Raw genomic sequence first — 23,393 nt, 5'->3', positions numbered from 1 at the left:
CTAAGTGACAGGTATGCTAAATAAACTCACTCTTTTCAGATATATGTATACACATGAGTCATATGAAAATTTATTCTAAACAGTACTTGGATATTTCTGAATCTGGCCTGTTTAGGAGGTATAGAAGAATAATAAGTTGGCACAAAACTAAGTTTTTTCATGTCTTGGCCTCTGCTTTGATTTAATGCTATTGGAGTTTCTCCCTTTATCTACTAGCAATAAATGAATGTATATTGGCTTTCAATTAATAAGTCTCTTTTCTTCTTCACACATTTCAAAACTTTTTCTTGCCCACCTAAGGCTGGTAAACCAGTTCAGCTGTCATGGCCACAACATGGGAAGGGGTCAAGCGGGGAAAGACTGGAGAACTCCAGAGGGGAGAGTGAGGGATGTGTGTTAAACAAATATTAAAGGAACTTGCTATTAAAGGCAAAGTGATAAAGCAAGGCAAATTCTCCTTATCTTACTTGGCAATATTGAGTCCTTTGAAAAATCGAGCGATATCCTGGTCTGAAGACTGCCAAGGCAAACCTCTGGCACGTATTACTGTCTCACTGTCCACAGTTTCAGATTTACTACTGCACAGAAAGAAAAAAGATGACAAAGTAAGCTTTAATCCTTTAATCCAGGTTTTCCAGTATTTTACCAAATTTCAGGTTGCAACTAATTGAATTGTGAATTGGGAGCATATTTTCTGTTGAGACTCCTATCTCCACTATTCCTTTCAATAACTTGGATAATTCCTTTATATCTACAACACTGAAGATGAAAAATGTTGTCACCACATTGCAGTTCCTCAAACAAAAATATGGGAAAACTGCATCAATGTAAAGTAATAAGGAACTGAATTATTTATATTTAAAAGATCCAGCAATCCAAGCAGCACAAATTACTTATGCTTAAGATACTTCAGTCTGGTCACTGAAATGCATTTGCGAAGAACAAGCCATCCTGTTTCTTCGTCCCTAAACCAAACACCCAGTTCAGCATGTAAAATCACTTTGGGAAGCATCACACAGCTCAGTTCATGCAGGGTGCACTGGCCATCAGCCCTGTTGACTTAGGGAAAGTTCACAAATATTTCTTCACCCTGGGTAAGATAAGTCAGATTGCTGCCATGCAAAACAGAAGCGAGAGAACAAAGAGCATTTAACTTGCAGTGACTTTTAAGAGATGGACTAAAGTACAGCACTCAGCATGCCAGCCACAGTCTGTCTGCACTGGAGGGACTGCTGAGTACACTGCGCTGTTCTCAGGAGTCAACCTGCTTTCACATGGCCATGGGGAAATATTCACAAGCTTTCCTTGCTGTACACAAGATTCGTCTTTGCTTGTAAACAACCGTGACAAGGGCACTTACCAAGGACCTGTTTCATACTTGTATTTCACAGTTTCAGGCTCAGTAAATGCATGATCTGTGACAAAACAGGAAGTTTAAATATAACCAGGGTCAGAGATTACTTAAGAACGACAGCACCACTGCCAATTCTTTCAGAAAAGGAGGGTTTCAACATTCAGTATAAATAGTTAACTTACTACAACCTTCTGAGAGCATGCTGAAAATAATAGCCACCATGGTCTTCACTTGCCACACGCCAAAGTCCTCCTCTGTTTCATCTGTCCCTAAGCCTAGATCTAAACAGGTAATTATAGAAAATAACAGACTTCCACAATCCTTTGTAAACAAGTAATAAGGCTTTCCTGATATTAACACAGAACTAGTAATCAAATGTACTGGTCTTAGTGGGGACATGGCTATTAGACATGTTACTCTACCCATAAACTGCTTTATATTCACTTTAACAGACAACAGTTTGAAAACTATTGAGAGCTTACATAATTTCAGTGTTAACAGTAGGAAAATAAAAAGCTGAATAAGTTCCTATCACTTCAAACATAACCTAATCCTATTCAGACGGGGCACAACAATCCTTCAAATTTGAATCTAGATGTAGAGTATTGTTTGGGTTTTGTTTTTGCTCTATTTTAAACTCCTTTCAGTCAGGATCATGCAAGATAACTAGTGGTATATAAGCTGCAGCAAAAGGATACATTCTGCCATGGTCTTGATAGTCTGGTCTTTCACGGCGGCTGAACTAGGGTAGCAAGTGTGGAATTCTTTGCGCAGATCATAAAAGGAATAGAAGCAGTCTGACAACAAGAAATTCTGCAAGGAAGGCAAAAGTGTTTGTTTTGTACACATTATCCCTTTAAATTTCAATTAATACTTTTGAACTGAATGAGACACTCTCAAAAATCACATAGCTCCATCACCAGCTTGTCGGTGATGGAGCAGTTTGGTTCCTTTTTAACACAGTTCAAGTTCCATAACTATACAGAATTGGATCTCTACATGAACAAAGTCAAATAGCCTCTGGGACTCATGGGACCCAAGCAAAACAGCTGGAGAGGATGTCTGGGAGAAAATATTTTAATGTATCTAGGTTTTGCTGTTTGATTCTCATTTCGGACACTAGTTTATCTTTTGCCGCTACACTGAAAAGCAGATTTGTACCAAATTGTGATGACAAATTTTAAATAAATGTTGCCACAGAATACCAAATCTTTTTCAGCAACTTTCAGAAAAAAACTGTACAACTGGCCAGCTCCTTCCATGTCAGCAGCTCTTATTCTTGTGGGGCTCCTGCAGACCCTGCTAGGCCAGCAAACTCAAGAGCCACCACCGTGCACAAAGGCAATGTTCTCCTCCCTGTGCACGACAGAGTGCTCTAAACCCTCCAGAAACTTGGAATAGAAACTGCTGGTTCATGTGGGAGTAGCAAACAAGCTGCAGCTCTGCTTCCCACTGAATAAATGCAGGTGGAGAACCACTGCCAGGCCACATCACCACCTGCGTGCTTACTCTCCACATGACACCAGTTTAACACAAGCCTAAGCAAAGGAATAGCTCTCCATCACTTCTGCTGAGGTTTGATCTGTACCTCTGTTCCCATTCCACACACAGAATTCAAAGTACTTGTATTGCTTCTGTCTCTATCCTGTTTTTCCTAATTTTCCTCTTCTTTATGCTCATCTGGGAGTCCAAGCAGTGTGGCTGACTTTCAAGAGCAAGTGCCTAAAATAGCTACTCAGGCAGAGAGGGGATCATCTTCAATAGTCTTGGGACACTCTGCTTCCCAAGGTGGGATTGTGTCACTCCCCTCCCAGTGCTGCCCCTGCACCAGTTCTGATCTTGTACCTTCTTGGAAGTTTCTGGGTGGAGAACTTGTCGGATGAGTAACTGGCCATCGCTGCAGAGTGTGTAAGAGCTCCTTCCAAGTACTTTCAAATCACTGGATACCAGCTGACTAAACTGGAAGATAAAATGAAAAATTTTATTGTACTGACTGATAATTTCATGCACTTGCACTTCAGCACTTTTGTTCTAAGGAGATAAAGTAATTCAACGTTTCGTAAATGTTTTTGAAAAAACGTGATAGAGAACAGACATGAGCTCCTGATAAAAGTAAGCAAACAAACTGCATTTGTGGAACAGAAAACAAGAACACCCAGAATTACAGTAAAAAGACTAATTGGGAGGTTATGGTAGATTTATGAGTTCATATGAAAAGTGATCATATTATACTGGTAATGTACAAAATCTGGACTAACTATTATTTAAATTAATGACTATTTGAAAGAACTTTGAAGATAAATCACAGTACTGATCTTGCAATACTCTTTCTTCATCTATACCACCTCTAACTTTGATTATGTCCTTAATAATTTTTTTTTTTACTTTTAAAAACCCCCAGTGCCATCAGGATTTATGAATGTTTCGAAAGTAAAATATTAGGAAAAGCCAAACAAATAGTGATCTATTACCTTCAAAAGTGAAATTATATTCAAGTCCATCCAAGTTAATGAAGTTCTTGGTAGAGATTAAGTGCTACGAACACTAGAATTATTCTCAGCTCTAGGATAGCTAAACCCCAGCAGACTAATTCTCAAGAGGAAAGAGCTCCAGCTGTCTTGTTCAATGTTATTTTCCATCCTTAGATAACAGTTTCCAGCCTTTTATTGCTCTATACCAGTGTTGAAGTCCTAGTTCCTAATAAGTCAACTAACATATTATAGTACCTACATGCATCATATCAGTAACCAGTAGCTTCTTAACTAACTTTCAACGGGACAAATATAATTAGTCTAAGATTCCCTCTTGATGCTACTCCCTCCCAGGAAAGCATCTCCTCACAAACAAAGCAATAATTACAATCATGATGCAGTAGCCACCCACTGCTCTCAGCAACAGCTTATAACTGCAAAACAACCACCCCCAAAAGCAAATTACAAGTTGACGTGAGACTCAGACAATATCTTTGTGCTGTCTTTTAACCTGGGTAAGAGGACAAAAGAGAATTGGTTTGTTTTATCATAACACATGTGACATTTTACATCATTAGAGTCTCTGCAAGGAAAGATGATGTCCTAATGACCTGATCCCACAGCTACACAGAACTCACAGTGTGAACAAGCGTTGCAGCACCTGCAGCCCAAATTCTCCACGTGGGGAAAAATTAGTATTGAACGTGATTTAGAAGGAGCAGAGACATGATTACCCAGGCTTTATTTCAAAATAGCTGCTCAAACCAATCCAGGCCCTTTTCTAGGCTTGGGCAGCTGAGCAGAGTTCCAGTACCATTTTGAGTTCAGAATCCTATAGGAGTGGGCATCACACATCAAAACATGGAGCTGAGGGGCAGAGCTGGGTAAGGAGGGGCTCTCAGCTCAGCATCTTGTGTTAAGTTCCTTCATTTGCAGATATATTTACAGGTACAGATAAAAACATCTCTATAAGGTGAAGTTATTAATGGCAGAGAACATACTTGAAATTGTAAGAAGGGTGAATAGCCCCCCAAACCAAAAACCTTTATAATGCAATTCTCTGCAAACTACCAAAACACATAAAAACAACAAACACACCACACACAGACAAAGTAATTAACTAAAAATCAACCAACCCAAACGTGCAGATTCACAAAGCCTATTTCCTCCCAATTGCTAGAACAGGTTGTGTTCCTACCACAAGCCAAAGTCTTGAAGAACCTGAGGCTTTAAAGCAAGTCATTGTTCAAAGATGATTTAAAGTTGAAAAATTGAGATCTGAGAGTGTTCAGAATACGTCTGTTGACGTGTAAACATCAGAAAAAGAAGAAAATTCCAGTGGACTCCAGAGGAACCACTTCAGAAAAGTAGTTCTGTGGATGGCCACAGTCACAGACCAACAACAAATACTCTCACCACAATAATACACAAGGAGAATTGCCTTCTTACTAAAAGCAGCAACTTATTGGTCTCTTTTTTAACTAATGGGCAGAGTAAAGAGCAAATATTTGTAAAAAGGGATTGGAAATGATGATAAAATTCAGTCTAAAGAAGGTGCACAGGGATTTTTGCTTAAAGGAAGCAGAGTCTTACTGATGTACAGCAATAAAACACTCCCCAAACCTTCAACTTTGTACCCTGTGTTACTGAAGATGCTCAAGAGTCAATACAGAGAGTGCAGTTAGGGAGATATTTTGATCAGATACAAGAAATCCAACCCACACAATTTGAAGAAAGCAGCAAATATAAGCAGCCTCCTGCTGTACACATAAAACATAAAAACTGTAGATCAAAAGACTTCATCAAGCTAGAAAACAAAAGGGCAGAAATGTTTGTACAAGGGAGGAAATGCTCAGGTCAAATGATGTAAGTCAAGTTACTAAAAATCAAGACTGCTGCATTGAAATATTCACATTTTTTCCAGGTGATGTTTCCCACACAACCTACAGCTGAGAAGACAACACAGATATTTTCAGAAGCCAGTACTGAGAAGATGCCAGAGTAGTAAAATATTGCATAAGGACACTGATAAGCCCAGAATTCCAAGTGAACTAAGGTTTAAAGAACTCCCAAGGATCAGCATTTGTTTTTATTTTTACCAAGTGTAAGTATTTGCACTGCGTATTTATTAAATGTTGGTGATAACATTCAACATTGCAAGCTTCTTTCCAATGGAACAATCAACATGTCAAAACAATTCTCTACTTTTCTTACCAGATGCCAGCAGCTTAAAGTGCCTTAGATAAACTGCCACAAGGTTGGCAGGCCCTGCTAGGAGCTGATTTAGAAACTTCTATTTTAAAACCAGCCTGTTTCAAATCTTGGGGTGTACTGCTCTGGAAGAGGGCAAAAAGACTGTGGGAACAATAGTCAGGAGACATAAGCAATCCTTCCTATCCAAACCAGCTTAACTATGGCATGGGTTAACTGAGGAGAGGAGGGAGTAACAGAGTGAATGGGAAGATTCACCTGGGATCAGAGAACAGGGCAAAACAGCCCCAGAGGAACAACAGATATTTGAGATTAGCCTGAAGTAGCTTCTTTCATCCCCAGGAGATGTCACCTAATTCTGCAAAGGGTGAGTATGACATGCCCAGCCATGGCCCAGCTCTTGCTGCTATAGATTGCACTGGACCCTCAAGTCTTTCAGGCAATAGATACACGTAACACGTGTGTCAAATGCGTTAAAGCAGAGAGGGCAGACGTGTTTGTAAAGCCACATTGTTCAGCACAACAAGCCACCTCGGTGAAGCAATTCAGCATTGCCCAGCAAAAGCCATCTTTGGCCTTCTTTCTTGCACCACAGATTTCAGGCAGCATTTCAAAAGACAGCCTTGAACCGGCATCCACCCAAACGTAGCGAGCTAAGGACAAGTTCAGACCAGCACCAGATTTCCATTACTTTTTCTGTCTCACTCGTTGAACAACCTGTCCACAACTCTGTCATTTCATAAATTCCATCCCCATCTCCTTCACTCCACTAATAAAAACCATCTCAGCTATTTACCTGCTGTCATTCACAGTCATGCTGCCCTCCAAGCCCGCCCCCAGTTCGGCAGGCAAAGCTGCCCCACCTTAGCACTGCCCCCACCAAGCTCACACACCCTTGCCTGCCCTGCTCATCTCCTTTCACAGCAGTTACACACTGTTAATTACCTGTTTACATCTTGCAACCAGCCCTCATTTCGACTGCAAGAACCAGTCTGTTAGCATCACCCTCCACCTTTATTGCTTATTCCACTAGATCAGTCTCTCCAGCAAAGCTCTGATGAGTCATTCCATATTTAAAGGAATATGTTCAATAGTTCCACACCAAGATTAAAAACTGAACAGAGAGAAGAGGAAGAATCAAACAAGCTGCTCTGTATATTTGCCTCCACGAAACCTAAAAGAGTTCTTAGAGGAAAGGTGGTGAGAGGGAAGAACAGACTTTGAACACCAGTTTGAAAAACTGGCTAAACAGGATTTTGGTCATGTAGCTGAGAGTACAAAGAGATTGAAGAGACATGTTTTGCCAGCAGCAAAGCTGGATGAAAGCCAGCACAAGCTGCTGTGTTTTTTGCAGATGAATCCCAAGGGACTAAAATAACAGCCCACTTCGTGTTGTCTTAAATATAGCTGAACTAAGATGTGGATCTTAGAGAAACAAGAAGATTCTTCATTAAGCTTTTTCTACAGTTATGATGCACGAAACACTAAAATAAACATCTGTCTATTTGGGTATTCTCATTTCCCTTACTAAAAATAGCTCTCATCCTTGAGAAAGGCCACTGCATCTGCGCTGTATCTCTGCCTGGCATGGTAATGAAATACTGGGATAATTCAGTCACAGAATGCACCCATGCTGTCAAACAGAACCATTTCTAAAACACCGTGGTACTCTGGGGGATTCTCTCTTTAAATCACCTCTGAGAAATAAACAAAAATTCAGCTGCCTCTTTCACATCAGATTTCCAGCAGGTCCTAGGGACCCTTAACAGGATCCCTTCCTTTAGTCATGCACAGAATTTTCTGTTTTGCTTCTTTCGGCCCTACTGACCCATCAGAGCTAAGAAAAGATAAAATCATTCACAAAGCTTCAGAATTAAAGGTATCCTTGCGATTTAAGGAGGTCTGGAACACCATCATAAAGTATAACATAAAACTCCAGGAAACAGCTTTGATTGCAGTCCACACTTAAGCTAGATTTGAATCTATTTTCAAGTAAAAACATGAGTTAAATTTATCCATATTCTTTACACAAAGAAGGGTTCTCAAAGGGTGAGGATCTGGTTTCAAATCAGTCGTATCAACAGGATGTTACTAAATTGCTCAGAGTTTTCAATTTGGTGATTGCAGATGAATACATGGTCCACTTTCTGCCAGATCAGCATATCAAAAAGTGCTCAATTTTTCATTTTCATCCATGCCATCTTTAGACTTGTGAGGGTGAACAGATCATATCTAGTCCAGTCAAAACTTGAGACATGAGACAAGAGAGATGATATTTGATTTGGCTTAAAGCCTGTTGAAAGACTTTGAACAGGTTTAGCATTCCAAATTAGCGTTTTGCAAAAAGAAAACCCAAGCAAAGAAAACAAAACAAAAGCCACCCCGCACTAAAACTTTTTTTCAGGAATGATAGCTTTTGGTCACTATTAAAAAGAAAACTTTCAGGAATAACTTAGAAGAAAAGTTATTTTGGCTCACTTAGGCCCTACATTCTGATATATTCCTTTGAGTTTAAAACCCCCTCATATTACTAAAATGAAACTGTTCTAGAGAAAGTGAAAATAAGACTCCACAGATCTGTAATTATAAAAGATTATAATTACAGATTATAAAATCTGTAGATTATAAAAGCTTTGTCTGAGGCACATAAATGTGCACTTCTTACATCTCCTTTGCGCAAAGCTATGACTAAAGCCATATTGTTTATAACCATGGATGTTTTCCAGTCTAACTTGTATTTAAAAAAATCATCATCACTTATTAGACATTACTGCAATTTACAACATTAGAGCTCTAGACTTTCTTTCAGGCCTTTGGTGTGAGTCATTCTTTGCTTGTAGCATTGAGCATATAACAAGGATCAGTCCTCTTTCAGCTAACAGCAGTGTAGAAAACAAAGGATAATCTTCAAAAAGGTTTCACTAAAAATTTTCTATTCCCAGTTCTGTTTCAACAGGCAAAAGGTACTGCAGTTGTGGCCTCAAAGACTGATTTTAAGCTAAGTCCTCTAAAATTTACTCCAGAAAACACCCAAACCTAATCAGACAGTTGCAGGTATGGTTCATGAAAGAAGATCTCCAGCAGCTGAACAATGAAAGGGGCTGCTGAGAGAAGCTGCAGATTCTTCATCATTGAATTGAAGACACTGAAGACCCAAGTGGCCATGGTCTTTGGCAGCCTGCTCAAGTATCCCTGCTTTTCCCTGTTGTCCAGGGCTTGGGCTGGACAACATCTATAGGTGCCTTCCAGCCTCAGCTGTTGTGTGACTCCCACCACTTTGGACTCTGCTTTACCCACTCTGCAGCTCCACCACAGATCAGGACACCAATGCCACCACAGCGTGTACCTGACAGGCTGGGAGTGTTTGGGAAAGGACATGTTTTCTGAGATGGGGGAAATAAAGGAGATCAAGAGCTCAGGTGCAGCCAAATCTCATTAACAGAACCTGTCTGCCACTAAAACATAAGCATGATTGGAGCACCACTAAAAACAACATCCAGAAATCATGAAGTCTGTCCAAAGGCTTAAAGAGTCTAATACAGCAGGAGAAAACTCAGGAGTAACAAGCCATGGCTTTGGTATAAAAAGCTTGCACACTCACAACATACCATGACATGTCAGCTTAGGGAAATATTTTCACTTGGACTTTGTGCCTGAGTTCCTATACCCCTGAGAGTTTCACATTTATTTACAATACTCTTCATGGGCAGTTTTCTGCTCCTTCACTCTTCCAACCCTGGTGATAATGTCAGCCTTATCCATGCAATGGAGGAATTTAAAGCATGTCAATACCACTGGGAGGTGCACAGACTGCATTTCAGCACTATTTACAAGTATGATAACCCTTTATTGTGCTGGGTAACTTTTTAAACAGGGAATCCTATAGTAAGCCCTTGCCTTTGTTCATCTGTTAACTGATATTCTACATGGCTGATAGTGGATACGTAGTGACCTTGTACTGAAATTGCTGTATGGAAAAAAACCCCAAAAGTGTAAGCCTCAGTGTAGCCATAAGCTACAAATAACTTCATTTCCCCTTCTAGCTAAACAGGGGGGAAAATACTGTATTTAGATACAGTATTTAGATACCATTCAGACATAAACATGAAAAAGAAATTGCTCCTTGGTTTTATTTCTTTGCAAGGCAAACATGCAGGAGATGACAGAGACAGCCCAGGTCCATTCACTAGAAATGTTCAAAAATAATATTGCCAGTTGATTTCTCCCATTAGAAGGAAGGCAATTATTTGCTCTACTGAACACTAATGCCTGAGATTATTTAGTGACTGCAGACTAGTTTGGACAAAGGCATGGGGTTCATTTCCAGCTTGCCAGAGAATCCAATTTTGCTCAATATAACCAGTCAAGTTACATATCACCTTTTGCCTCTTGATGGCTTAGAAACTGCATTAAATAACAGAATGAGTAATCAGTCCCAAAGGCCACCATAAATGTACTCAACACAGACATTACACAGTAGCCAAAACCAGTTAAGAGTTCAGATCCATCTTTGGAATTTGCAAGTGTTAGAGCAAGTTTGCCCTACTAAGTCTCAGGGAGAGGCAGGATGTGGCACTGACCTCCAAGCACTGGAGACTGACTTCTTCTTAAGTACATCTGCTCCAAAGCAGTTTCTTCCACACCAGTTGCTTATATAGACAAACTCCTGTTGTTGCCCTCACAGAAAGAAAGAAACCAGTTCTTTTCCACTCATGCCATGAGCCAAAGGTGACAACAGGGTCTCAGCTATCCCAGGCTTGGGGTTCTGCCATGAAAATCCAGTCATACATCTTCAAGAGAAGTAGTAGTTGAAAACTAGAATGATGTTTTTAAATGAGTTTATGATATTCACTTTAACTTTTTACTTTGTTGGGAAGCTGAAGTTACAGGAAATAATATCACCTTGTACTCATCCTTGTTGTCACCTCACAGGTCACAACTGTCTCAAGTGAGAAAGGCTTACAGACAGTTCTTAAAATTACTGCAAGTCTTCAAGGGAGAAAATGGAAGATATTCAAGTTTTATTGCATCCTTCCACTTAATAAAACAGAGAAAATTCCTTTAAAATCATTATACTCATTCAGAATTAATAGAGGGACTGGCAACTTAAAACTTAGCTGGTGAGAGTAGCCTACAGCCAATTTCCTGCATAAAAAGTAAGTTTGTTCAGCAACAGGTAGAACACGAATACAGAAAGAGAGCAACAATTGTCATGGTTTGTCTGTCTAGTGACAGTCTGTGGAGCATAGAAAACAGACAATCATGACTCAGGGCTGTGATATACTGTTTTAAAGATGAAACTTCCACATTATTTCTTTCTGTGGTCCATTTTAGTTGGGACTGGGTCTTTGTGCAACAAAGTAAACTAAATAGCTAACTAAATGCTTTAATTCTTCCTAGGAAAGAATGCAAACATCTAACCTTCTGCCATGACAAAGATCTGTCCAAGCCATGCCACTTGAGCATTTTATGACCATTTTTGATTAATTATTTCTTAGATGGAAGTTTGCAATGCCAGATTATTTGCATGCTTCCCAGCTATGGTATCTACAGCATCTAATTCAGGTAATGCATTAAGCATAAAAGGCAAGACCATGGCTCAGGCCATCTGAATGTCACAGCAATCAGGTCACAGGCTTTTATCTTCAAAAGCACAGCCTGTTTTAATAAGAGAGTGTTGAAATATGCAGAGTACTCCACAAATAAGCTACTTGAAGTTAGCCTTGTGTAAGATAAAGCACCCCAGTCCAACAACAAGAATTTCAGAGTTTATGGACTTACTTTACTACTACATAATGTATCAGAAAACTGCTAAATAAGGAAACACTTACTGAGACAAACCACATTTTCACTTTAAATTAATCCATGTGAAAGAGGCCATAGCTCTCAAAAACAACAAAATAACACAAAAATATGCATATCTTGCAAAATATTTTATCACTTCTTAGCACAGATTTGTATGTCTGATTTTAAGCAGAAAGATAATTCTGAATATTAATAATACAAAAAAAAACCAAAAAACAAAACCACACCACCCTACTCTGTCAACCTTTTACCTACATTTCAAGCAGGTTTACAATGGTGCCTCACACTCCTCACAGGCTGCTTGCTATCAGCTCAACTCACAGGGCAAGTCATTACAGCCTGAGAGACAAGGTTGAACATACTTTCCAAACTCTAGGTTTTAATTAATGCCATGGCTGCAACATTTCCCAAAGTCTTGATAGAAGCACAAGCTCTCTCTCAGTGTTCTAAACCTCCCCCACGCCCACTCACCTCTGTTTCAAGGACAAACTTTCATTAGCAATGTGATCTTTAGCACTGGCTCTATTGACTGTAATGCTTGGTACTGCTCTATTTACTCAACACTACCTCATTGTTTGTAGTGCAAGCTTAACCAGTTGTAGGAGAACAGCCAATGCCTGCAAAATTAAAACTTTTTTTTCTAGTAGGTTGTTTCTTAAGTTGTTTGTGTAGTAATACACAGGGAAAGTAAAAAGATGAGGCAGCACCAAAAGAATGAAGAGACACTTCTCATTCACAACCCAGTTTCCTGCATGATTTTCTCATACTCTTGCCTCTCCAGGAGTGTGGCCTCTCCTGCCATACTCCTGCCTCTCTTATACTGTAAGGATACTATAAGCATGGACTTTCCTGAATAATAGCCTTGAGATGTATGAAGTGTATTTCCTTATATAAGAATCCAAGTGATTCTTGATCAAACCCCTACAAATATCAGCAATAGAAAGTCAAACTTGCTTAAATTTACTCTGCTTTTCTTTGTAAATGGGGGAGTGTTCCCTTTCTTGTACAAACATGCTTTCACAAATACATAAACGACAAGTGGAACTAGGTCCCTGAATCAGTTTGCCTTCAATCTCTCAAACTTTCAAGTCACAGATTAGAGCAAGCATCAAGAATTGTTTATGACTCCTAAGGAAAAATAAGAGTAAGAAATTATTAGATATGATTTTAGCAGTTCAAAGCTTGATAAGATCCAAATTTACACTTGGCCTTCCAAGGGATTCAGATCTGCCCAACACAGAGCAAGGGCATCAATGGTTACTAATCAGATGCTGCTTCCTCTTACAGAGCTATGTCCTCCCTTTCAGGTAACTGTTTCCAGAGCAAGTTCCTTGTGACTAAAAAAAACTTGACATGAGTTTGTCTGAAAGTAAGCAAGTCACAGCTTCTTGTGATCAAATCTTAGCATCTGAGACTTAGAGAAAGGGTGTTGGTTTGTATTTTCTTTTGTTTCTTTAAGCATAACCACAAAAACAGCAGTGTTCTGCACTTCATGTTTTCAAGGTGCCATTTCACATGCTTTACAACAAGCTGAAGTCCATCCTGTGTAAGTTGAACTCTGTTGTAAGAAGTAACACTGAGACGCTCAAGTTATCCATCAAGAAAACTGCCAAACTGTCAGTCATATTTTTGTGACAACTATGTATTTCCAACTATGTATCTCTCAATCCCCCTCCAATCCAATGGTATTTGATTCAAGAGGACTGGTGTGCTATACAATGTCTTGTGTTATTTCTCAAGCTGCAAAGTTAACTTAAATCAACTTTCAGCTACAATAAGGTCTAGTTACACAGCAAAACTTCCACAGGGGTTTTTTTCACTTTTATTTTTCAAGTTGCATTACTACTATAGTTCTACTTTCCTCTTAGTGCAATTCACTGCAGCTGACTTACTTAGCAGGAAAGTAAACACCTTTACAGAAGTCACAGCAGAATTAATTTCACGCACTGCCAGTGTCGACACAGCTCATTGTAATGGTAAAAGCACATGTATACATTTCTCTAGAATACGAGCCAGAGAAGGGAAACTCCAGTAATTAAGTTTTGATTTGAATTCAATAAGAATGATAACACAATTCAGAGACTGTCCTAGAGCTCTAGTAACGACCTTTCATTTAAAGGTAGCAGGTGTCCAAAATCATAGGAGCAAAGTTTTTGCAAAAAGGAATACAACTCTTTCTTAACCTTAAGTTTCTAACCAATATTTTGGTGTTAAAAAAATATCCACTTCCAAATCCTTTTTGCTACACTCTTCCCAATGCAGGTCTACAAAGGCAGGAGGAAAGAGAAACAAAAATATTTCAAAATGGAAGTTTAGGGGAAGTGGGAGAATTGGTTTTAGTTTTTTTTGTTTTGTCACTCATCAAAAGGAGTTATCATTTGAATTTCAATTCCCAATACCTTTTGCTTAATATTTGTCCCATAATTCACATCTATCTTCACAGCACATAGATTTAATGAATGAGGGACAAATTAACAAAGCAGCTGTTTGTGAACAAAGCAAGAACAGAGGCTATTCTATAGAAGGACACTGGAGCAAGTTGTAAACATTTTACAGAACATCACCACGGATTTATCAGAACAAAGCACTGAAACATGGTTTGTAGAGCAAACGACTTCTGACTCAAGACTCTCCTAAACTCACGTCAGGGTGTCTTTCAGGGCATCAGTATTTCCCCCCTTTTATTGGAATAAGGTTATAAGTAACAGAAAACCTGATATCTCTGCAGGAAAGAAAAAAGCTTTTCCAGAGTAAATAGGAGATGACAAAACATTAACATGAGGGAGAATTACTCTTTATGTTTCTAAATAAGAAATATAAAATTTCCACTTTTAACCACAGGAATTATAAAATGGGACAGGGCTGACACTGTGTTGCTAAAAAATTATCTTTAATCAGCATTTTTAGTTCTGGCCACAACACTGCTTTGCTAGCAGCATCAATTCTAGCATCTGTGCATCAGTCTGAAACCCTCAGCTCAGCAGAGAAGTGCTGCAACAGATTGACAGAGATGTTGCCCTCATTTGGCAGCACTCAGCTACCCAAGGGCTTGTTATATAACTTAAGTGTTGGTTTATGAAAAAGGGGGGAAAAGATCAAGTAAACCAACATACAGACTGAGGAAGTGTGCAACCTTTTCAAAATGCTACCAGAAGAAGAGATTGCAGACCATGCAGAGACAATCCACAGTTTTCTAAGCTTCCATGTTAACAGCAAGAACAGACAGAAGCACTAGAATACAAATCATAGAATCATTTAGGTTGGAAAAGATCTTCAAGATCATTGAGTCCTACCATTAACCTAACAGTGCCAAGTTGACCACTAAACCATGTCTCTAAATGCCACATCTACACGTTAAAATCCTTTCTGCTTCATTTATTTCTCAGCCACTTTTGAAAACCCTGACAATAATTCATTAACACATTTCCAGTGATTTTTTCTGTAGCTACTTAGAGCAAGTAAGAGGAAAGAAGTTCAAAGTCTCAGAGGATCATGCAATCCAGCAATCTTTGTACTGAAATGCTTCTACCCTCTATTTTGCTGTCTTTCAATGACTTTAAAAAAACCTTCAAGAACAATTTCAAGAGAAATCCAAGTATTCAGGCATAATATTATGGCTGTGGAAACATCCAAATGGATTAGTGACACAGTTTTCAAACATGGCACAACACCACTCCCTGTGAAGACAGGCACATGAAGCTATCCTGGAAGGTCATAGCAAAGTTTATTTGTCCATAAATGCTAATCCCAGACTTGGTAATTAGTTGTTACTGTTCAACTTCACCAGAAAAAGTAGCAACATCTGCTACCAGATGTACCTAAATACAAGAACAAAGCAAGGGAACCTTCCTATTTCCTACAGAGAATACTTGAATTCAGATAAAAATATTGCAGCCTTTGGAGAAGGTTAAGGTTGCTGCTTTTCCACACAGCTTAACAGAACATAAGTGCTGCCAATAACAAATGGATTCACACGATCTACACATGTATATTTCTGTATACATATTGAATATACGTAACAGAGGAACTGTTTATACTATCAAGTCTCTTCTGGTCTTTTTGAGGGCCAGATTTGAGTGTTTCAATAATAACGGATTAAGTTACAGAGTTGGGTAGCACTGAGAATTCGTAAAGGAAAAAATAATTTATGCCATTAACAAGAGAGTTCCAATGAAGGTTCTGAAAAAAGTTAGCCATAGACAAAAGAAAATAAAAATCCACACTAACATCCTAGAGTTACAGGAAGCATCCACATATCATTCATTTCCCCCAGTAAATACTGATGACATTCCAATAATATGTATGCAACACAATTTAACCAATCCTAATCTAATTTGTCAAGGAAAATAGGGAGCTACTGGATGTTAATAAATGTGAAAACTCTACATAAGGCTACCTGCACACAGGACACTGAGCCCTCCTGTAAGAGCAGGAATCTCCCTGACAACCTGGAGGCTTCTTGTGTCTGTCAGGAAACCCTCATCACTCACTGCTGATGCCAGACCAAGGCCACAGTTTCACATCAATTGCTCAGTGCCCTACCTGTCCTTTCACCCACACTTTACTGCTACAGCTACCCTCGGGAAAACTTCCCAATCTGCCACATGTGCATCAGACAGAACCACTTCAAACCAGACGTGCCTTCAGCTCAGAACAGTGCCTTGCTCCAGTTCACTGTGCAGCCCCAAAGATTTTTGTGCTGGCAGAACACAAGTGAGGGAGGGTCATGTAGGGGATCACCTGCCTAAGTGAAAGGTGCCACTGGAGTATTCATACAAGAGCAGCTCGAGCACACAATGCAGGGGCAGAAACAGCTTAGGCTGGTTCAGCCATCGAACGTGTTGGATCATGAAAACACATCCAAAGGGTGTAGTTTCACAGGACGTGAGCTTGGACAGCAAAGCAGTTTGAAGTTCCCACCCCACCTGCTCATTTCAGTGATCCTGTTTACAGCACAGCTTCACAAAGGGTTTTACTGACACAACAAAAAGATGGTAAAGTCTGGCGTAGGGGCAGGGGAGAAGCTGGCTTCACTGCTGAAGCCAAATCTTGTGAAACGACACCCTAAGTATTTGTTGTGGAAAGAACAGCTGGTCTAGTAACACTTGCCAAAGGTTTGCCAAACACCTGCTCCAAACCCTCAGAACTCAGCCCCAGCAAAAAGCTCCAAACTCTGTTACAAGTTTTACTGAGGTGATGCAGTTACCAAATAATCTGAGGTTAGAAGACCAACCGTAAGACTCAAAAAAAATTATTTCCCCCTGCATTTTCTTCCTTTTTTTTTTTTCAGTTTGAAGACTGAGAGGTGCATTAAAAATTAATTTAAAAAAAACCCATTTATCCAAAATGAAGGTGTGACAGCTGGCAAGGGAGCGAAAGAAACTTTCTGCTAGCACTTTGTGAAGAAGAAGCTGCAGAACAAGTTTCTCTTAAAATAAGGGTTGCAACCGGTTTATCAAGTTAGAGGAATTCAAGAGTTCTTCCACCTCTCCCCCCCATCCCATTTGTTTCCAAAGGCTTATTTAAACAGCTTGTTTCTTGCTGAATTTCCTGAAAATAAATTGCACCTGCAGCTCAGCTGGATGATCAATAGGCATCCAAACATGCTTGAGGGAACTGGCAATTTGCTATCACCTGGTGAAGTGGCAACCACTCAGTATTTTCAATTTGAGCATTATTTAGGGGAATGTGCAAGGGTGAAAGGCCCAGCTTTGTCTTTCTCTATTTAAGAATATGAATCGAAAATATTCACTGGTGCATTTGATTTAATATATTCAATCAGCAAGACTGGGAGAGTCTTATATAAAATTTTAATATTTAAATGTCAGTCCATTAGACTAAAATTGAATGCTTTCAGTAGGTCCAAAAGCAAAACCAGGTCTCACATGAGAATGTCTCCTTTTTTATGTATGTTGTTCAAAGAAGGATGGTAATTACAGCTAAATACTGCAGACGGCTCTCCAAAATTATTAGCTCTTCTTAGACGTATCCTTTGTCAGGAAGACATGCAAATATTGCCTTGCATAAGAAAAGTAAGTGTCTCAAGGCAAGTCATGCTGATTCAGCCAGGTTTTCTGTATGGGAGGGATTAAGAAATCCACACCACTTTTAACTTCATATGGGATCTTAAAGTTAGAACCCCCGTGGCTACAATCAGAGAAGCACATGAGGATGTCAGCTTTTTGATGACAGAGTAAATGGGGCTGAGAGAAAGGCAAAGTTCATTTTGGTTTTGCTCTTTAGAAGTAAGGTTCCATTCCTGCAAAGTTTCAGAGAGCAACCTGAGAATAATTGCTCTCCCTTAAAAGCCTGCAAAGTGGGAAACTATAAAGCTGCAGTAGTTAAGTAGAAAAATATAAATAACATGCTAAATAAGCCAGTCCTGTGATTTGAGGATCTGAACAATGAAACCTGACAAGAATGTCCCAGTCATGCAGGAAGAAAACTATTCCCCTTGGTGAGTAGTGTAGCTGATGCATGTTTAGAGGCTTAGATCACAGGCTCAAGACAGTTCCAAATACACACTTGAACAAGAGAGCTCCCACTTACTTTGCGAAATAAAAATCCTCACAGTTTGCTACACAGTAGCATTCTGCAACATCTCAGCAGCTGTGAGTTCACCATCACTGGTCTCACATCAGAGGTAAGTTATTAATGCCGTTTTGAACTAAATACAAGCAAGGTGCTCCCAAAGGCCATGCACTGTATGACTTGTGGTAACTATTTCTCTGACATTTGTACATACTCCACACACCCAGAAAGGAAAGCTATCACAACGTTGCACATCACCTATGAGAAAAAAATGCAGTAGTATCTACGGAATGAAATGGTTGTTTCCCTGGACAAGCACAGTATTTAAAACCTTGCAACAAAACATATAAAGCATACTCTGCAGCAAACAGCTTGGTTATTTGGGGGCACTGTGCTTCAGCAGAACACAACCTTGTAAAACTACAACCACCAAAACCTACTGATATGGGACCCTACTTCAGAATATTCCTTAAGGCAAACTCAGGTAGTAAGCTGTGCAAGAAGTAACATTTATGAATATGAAATAAACTTGAAATGATACATCATTTGATGGTCTGGTTAAAAGCAGAGTAAAGACTTGACCACAGATTACAGGCCTTTGGTAGACCCCATCATTGCTGGAAAGTGAACTACACAGCAATAGAAGGAGACTTTCTGTGGTCAGGGGCACAACTCCAGACCCACAGAAGCTGATCTACTGTTTACCAGCTACAAATCACTGATTCAGAACCACAGAATGCTTGAAGTTGAAAGAGGCTTCTGAAGCATGGATAAAAGTTACAATGGATTTGTGCTCAGTGATTCTCACTTCCCTCTACGTGTAGAGGCTGGGAACCCAAGGCAAAAAACCAGAAGCAGGCACCAAAACTTTCATTTACATGACTGAGATATGTGTTAAGGTGAGCAATTTTCAGCTGCATCATCAATTTTCTAGCACAATCCAGGCAGGGTGTGGAAAGGTAATTTCACATACTCTACACCATTATCTCAAACCAAGGTACAAGTCTACTTCCTTTTCCTCCTTTTCAAATAACCACTTTAACTACCTGTTGCTTTTGCTAATCAAAATGCTTAACTGAGAAGGAAAAAAAAAAAAGTATATGTTGTCACCTGACTCATCCTTAAAACACATGATGCAATTAAAATACCCCATGGACTTGTCTTCAAAAATGTAGAAAAGGATCTACTATTAAAGAATATGGAGTTTTGCAAAGCCACCACTGCAAGTGGGAAGTTGAATTAATTATCTCCTAATTCCCACAGGAGTCAGGACATAGAAGGGAAGGGAGAAGAGTTTAGGTAAGGTGTGTTCCAGAAGACTTATGATGGAACTGGCCACATCACAACTGGCATCCAACAATTAACAGCAAAATCATTATTTAGTTGCATAGATATGCAAACAAAAAGGAAAAAAATTGTTGTTTTTCAAGAGTCTCTACCCACCTACACACAAAGGTAGTATTTCCTTTTATTTGCTAAAGCAGACCCACCTACAGTGCAATTTACAGCAATAAGATACAATCTCTCATAAAGTATTGAGTATAATTAAAGTGTGTCTGTTATAAAGGTAAACAGAGTGTACTAGGCTAAGCTGTTCCAGATGTCTTTAGTGCAAGATCTGGGACAAGATCAAACCTGCAGCTGCACATTTTCTCAGGGGTTATTATGGAGCTTTAAAAAAAAAAAAAAAAAAAAAAAAAAAAAAAAAGAATCACCTCTTGGTCCTGGACTCCAGCAAAACAAATGCAAGTAGAACAAATGCCACTGCAGCCAATGCTGACAGATTTTAAGCCACATAGAAATTACTTTTTCAAAGACACTCCGGAGTGTAATGTTAACCATGCAGTATCAAAGAGGGTTAGGACCAAGTCTGCCAAGTTATCTGTGTCACCAGAAGTTACAGCAACATGAACCTGTTCTACTGCCTAAGCAAGTTTCTTGCTGAAACACACCTACGAATGATTCAGACAAGGTGTGGAAAGCCAGGTTTATATGTTACACAAAAATGCACTATTGTATTTTTCCATTCAAGCACATTTCGTGCATAGAAAGGACAGTCAAAGCAAGCAAACTTTCAGGAAATGCATTATGTATACATTATTTGCACTAAAATTTTGAAGCAGTTAAAGTCCTCTTGAGCTAAAATACAAATTTTAGATTCACTCTCTCAGTGTGATATTAAATGAGCCAAAGAGCAAAACTACAGAAATCATTAAAAAATTGAAACAAATCACTTTATAATCCCCTCATTAGGTTCATCTAGAAAAAAGTGATGCACAACAACCATATATGAGATGATATGAAAGATTTCAGCTGATTTTAAGAAGAACAAATGAGGAAAAGTTTTTTAGTACACATTAGAGCAGTGAACCTGTGAATTAGAACACACCACGTGAAGCTTGAAAGTTTGATTAGCTGTCCTTTAAACAGTACTCTTACTGGCCTACTCTTTTAAGGCTTGAAACTGAGAATAAAACTAGACCCATCAAAACAACCAGAAGCTCAAAAACTCTGGTATTGTACATAACAGTTTCAGGATTATGGAGTTCCCATTTCAAATGGTTCAGGTCTCTTTTGGGTTAAGTTTAAAACGAGCATGGGAAAAAACTTGCTAATGATTTCAAAGCAAAAGACAAAACTCAAGTCTGTTTCCTTTTTTAAATCCATTAAACCTCGTTCACAGGCTTCACCGTGAGGAGCCCCTGTTCCCAAAAGCAGCACCTCACCTGCTGCAGAACCCGGTCCAGTGGTTCAGCTTTGCCCAGTCCCTCTGGTGTTAAGCCACTGACTTCACGACACTGCTCACTTAAGTCCAAGTTGTCTGCTTTCACCAGGGATTTGTGTAGTGTCCCTACCTAAAAACATGTAAGAAATTATGGACAAAAGTGAGGAACAATCGAATTAGCCCTTTGCAGCAATGTGTAGAGACTGCAGAAAAGCCAGGAAGGTGCAGTATCACCTCCGGATAAGTGCCAGGAGAAAACGCATTTGTCTGTTTCACAAATCGGAACCTTTGGCCGCGGTTTCTCTCCCTCCCAGCCCGGAGAGCCACGCTCTCTGCTTCGGAGTGTCCCAGCCCGTGCTCGTGGGAGGCCTTTTGCAGTCAGCACCGACTTTTGCGGGAGTTGTTAAGTGCAAAGGGAAGATCACTTAATATGAAGGCAGTTTCATGAATCCACTAATGAAATTGATAGTCCTGGTTGTTTTACCAAAGCCCTTCATCTCTAGGGAGTTATTTATGATAGGGCTTTTGGGAAGAAAAAAAAAAGATTAGAGATGACTTTTAGGTTGGCCTAAAAATTAAAAGAAGTCAATATTCTCTTAAAGGTTATCCAAACACTGGTTAAACAAACAAAAAGCAGGCCCAAAGGGTCCAACGGTGACCGTGAGCCGGCTCCCAGGGAAGCGAGCACGCTCGGAGCCACCCGGGGCAGCTTTTTGTTTTAAAGCTTCAAAAGTCCGTAGACATCATCGAAGCTACACAAGATTTAAGGCCGACGGGGCAACGGGGTGTGGAAGCGGCCAAACTTTCTTTAAAAGTTACTTCTTTAAAGATGGAACAAAAAAAGAGCTTCCCGAGCCAGCGCCGGGGGCAGGGAAGGAGCCCCGCGCCCTCCCGTCCCCGGGGCAGTTGTGAAATGAACAAACGGCTCCGGGCAGGCGGCACAGCCCGCTCGCCCCGGCCGGGGAACGCGCCCTCGCCCCGGATACCGAAGCCATACCTTCTTGCTGTGTAGATCCACAACTTGCCACACCAAGAGAATTAGTTCCCTCTCATCCGAACCCAGTTTAGCCCCATATGCACCAGCTGTTGCCCCAAACAACACCACCAAAGAGTCACTGTGCGAAGCCGTCATGACCACAGGGGGAAACAACTACAATCAAAAGCAGAGGTCAAAAAAAAGGAGAGAAAAAAAAAAAAAAGCAAAAGAAAGACACACTGACAAACAATAAAAAAAAAATAAACCCAAAAAATCCCACAAGGCTCACCCCCTACCTCCAAGTAACCAAAGGGAAAAGGAGCGACCGAGGAGTCACAATATAAAGAGGAAAGAAAGAGCTATTTAGGAGATCGGGTGTTTGAGAAAAAAACCCCAAAACAACACGGAGAAAAGAAAGCTCCCATCTCTACCTGTTCCCGGTGATCTCCTTCCCGGGGCCGATTGGGAGGTGAAATTAGCAAGCTGTGGGTTTCTTTCCCTCTGACATCATGGCAGAAGCTCAGTCTGGGCTTGGGCGCTTTTCTCTCTCTCTCTCTCTTTTTTTTTTTTTTTTTTTTTTCTCCCCTTCCCTCTTCCCCTCTCCTGAGTTACCTGCCCTTGGTGCAGCTCATGTGACTCTAGTCAATCTCCCAAAGGGACAAGGCCATTGGGCCTCTGGAAAAGGTGTAGGAGGGACGGAGGGGGAATCAACGCCTGGCTGATCCGGCCTGATTGGTTTTTGAAGGAGATCAGAGGCAAACTCCCTTTCTCTCTTTAATTGTGCCTGCAGGAAGTGCCTCTACCTGCTCCCGGCTCAGCGGGATCGCGCCCGCCGTGCGGGCACAGGGCTCGCTGCGCTCAGGCCCGCGCCCGTGCCGGGGAAATCGGAACAACAGGCGGCTCCAGTTGCTAAAACACTGAATTTTATAATTTATGACTTAGCACTGAATTCCACGAAAGAAAAGTCTTGACGGGCTTCTAAGTAATTGCCTTTCGTGCACGTTGCTGTGTGTGTATCCAGCGACCGACGGCAACGTTAATGTGTAATGAAAGTGTAGTATTCCGCAGGGACTCTTAAGGCAGAGAGTACTCTGCAATTTAGGCTCTATCCTTCATATAGCTTGTAAAGATGAGTCTTAGTAAAACTTTTGCTTTGTTTTGTTTTGTGAAAGGATGCATCTAGGAATTTTTGGAAAAACACAGTATAAAGACCTGCATTTTCTACCCTACGACTCCTCAATAAGGAACTGTCTCCTGGGCATTAACTGCAGCCCAAGATGTGCAGCTTTTCTCCACTCCTCTCTTCTGGCTCACTGGTGA

The 23,393-nt window shown here is 40.1% G+C and overlaps 1 protein-coding gene across 5 annotated transcripts in view; it reads right to left on the bottom strand.

Moving 5' to 3' along the window:
- The window catches only part of ESRP2 (epithelial splicing regulatory protein 2), a 41,936-nt gene extending 18,896 nt beyond the window's left edge, over positions 1–23,040 (bottom strand). For 4 of the 5 annotated variants that reach the window (XM_066327828.1, XM_066327830.1, XM_066327832.1 and 1 more), the window contains exons 1-8: positions 22,505–23,040; positions 22,095–22,247; positions 21,099–21,227; positions 3,200–3,313; positions 2,053–2,167; positions 1,537–1,635; positions 1,361–1,415; positions 468–578 (exon numbers count right to left, since the gene is read on the bottom strand). In XM_066327828.1, the coding sequence (XP_066183925.1) occupies positions 468–578; positions 1,361–1,415; positions 1,537–1,635; positions 2,053–2,167; positions 3,200–3,313; positions 21,099–21,227; positions 22,095–22,229 (758 nt within the window). In that variant the 5' untranslated portion in view covers positions 22,230–22,247; positions 22,505–23,040. The remainder of the gene's footprint in view (positions 1–467; positions 579–1,360; positions 1,416–1,536; positions 1,636–2,052; positions 2,168–3,199; positions 3,314–21,098; positions 21,228–22,094; positions 22,248–22,504) is intronic. The other variant, XM_066327829.1, reaches the window with a different exon arrangement.
- Between the last annotated feature and the right edge of the window lie 353 nt (positions 23,041–23,393).

This window comes from Sylvia atricapilla, chromosome 12 (genome assembly GCF_009819655.1).
Source record: "Sylvia atricapilla isolate bSylAtr1 chromosome 12, bSylAtr1.pri, whole genome shotgun sequence".
Lineage (NCBI taxonomy): Eukaryota > Metazoa > Chordata > Aves > Passeriformes > Sylviidae > Sylvia > Sylvia atricapilla.
The sequence above is the reverse complement of the archived record's forward strand: the minus strand, read 5'-3'. Positions and strand labels throughout refer to the sequence as shown.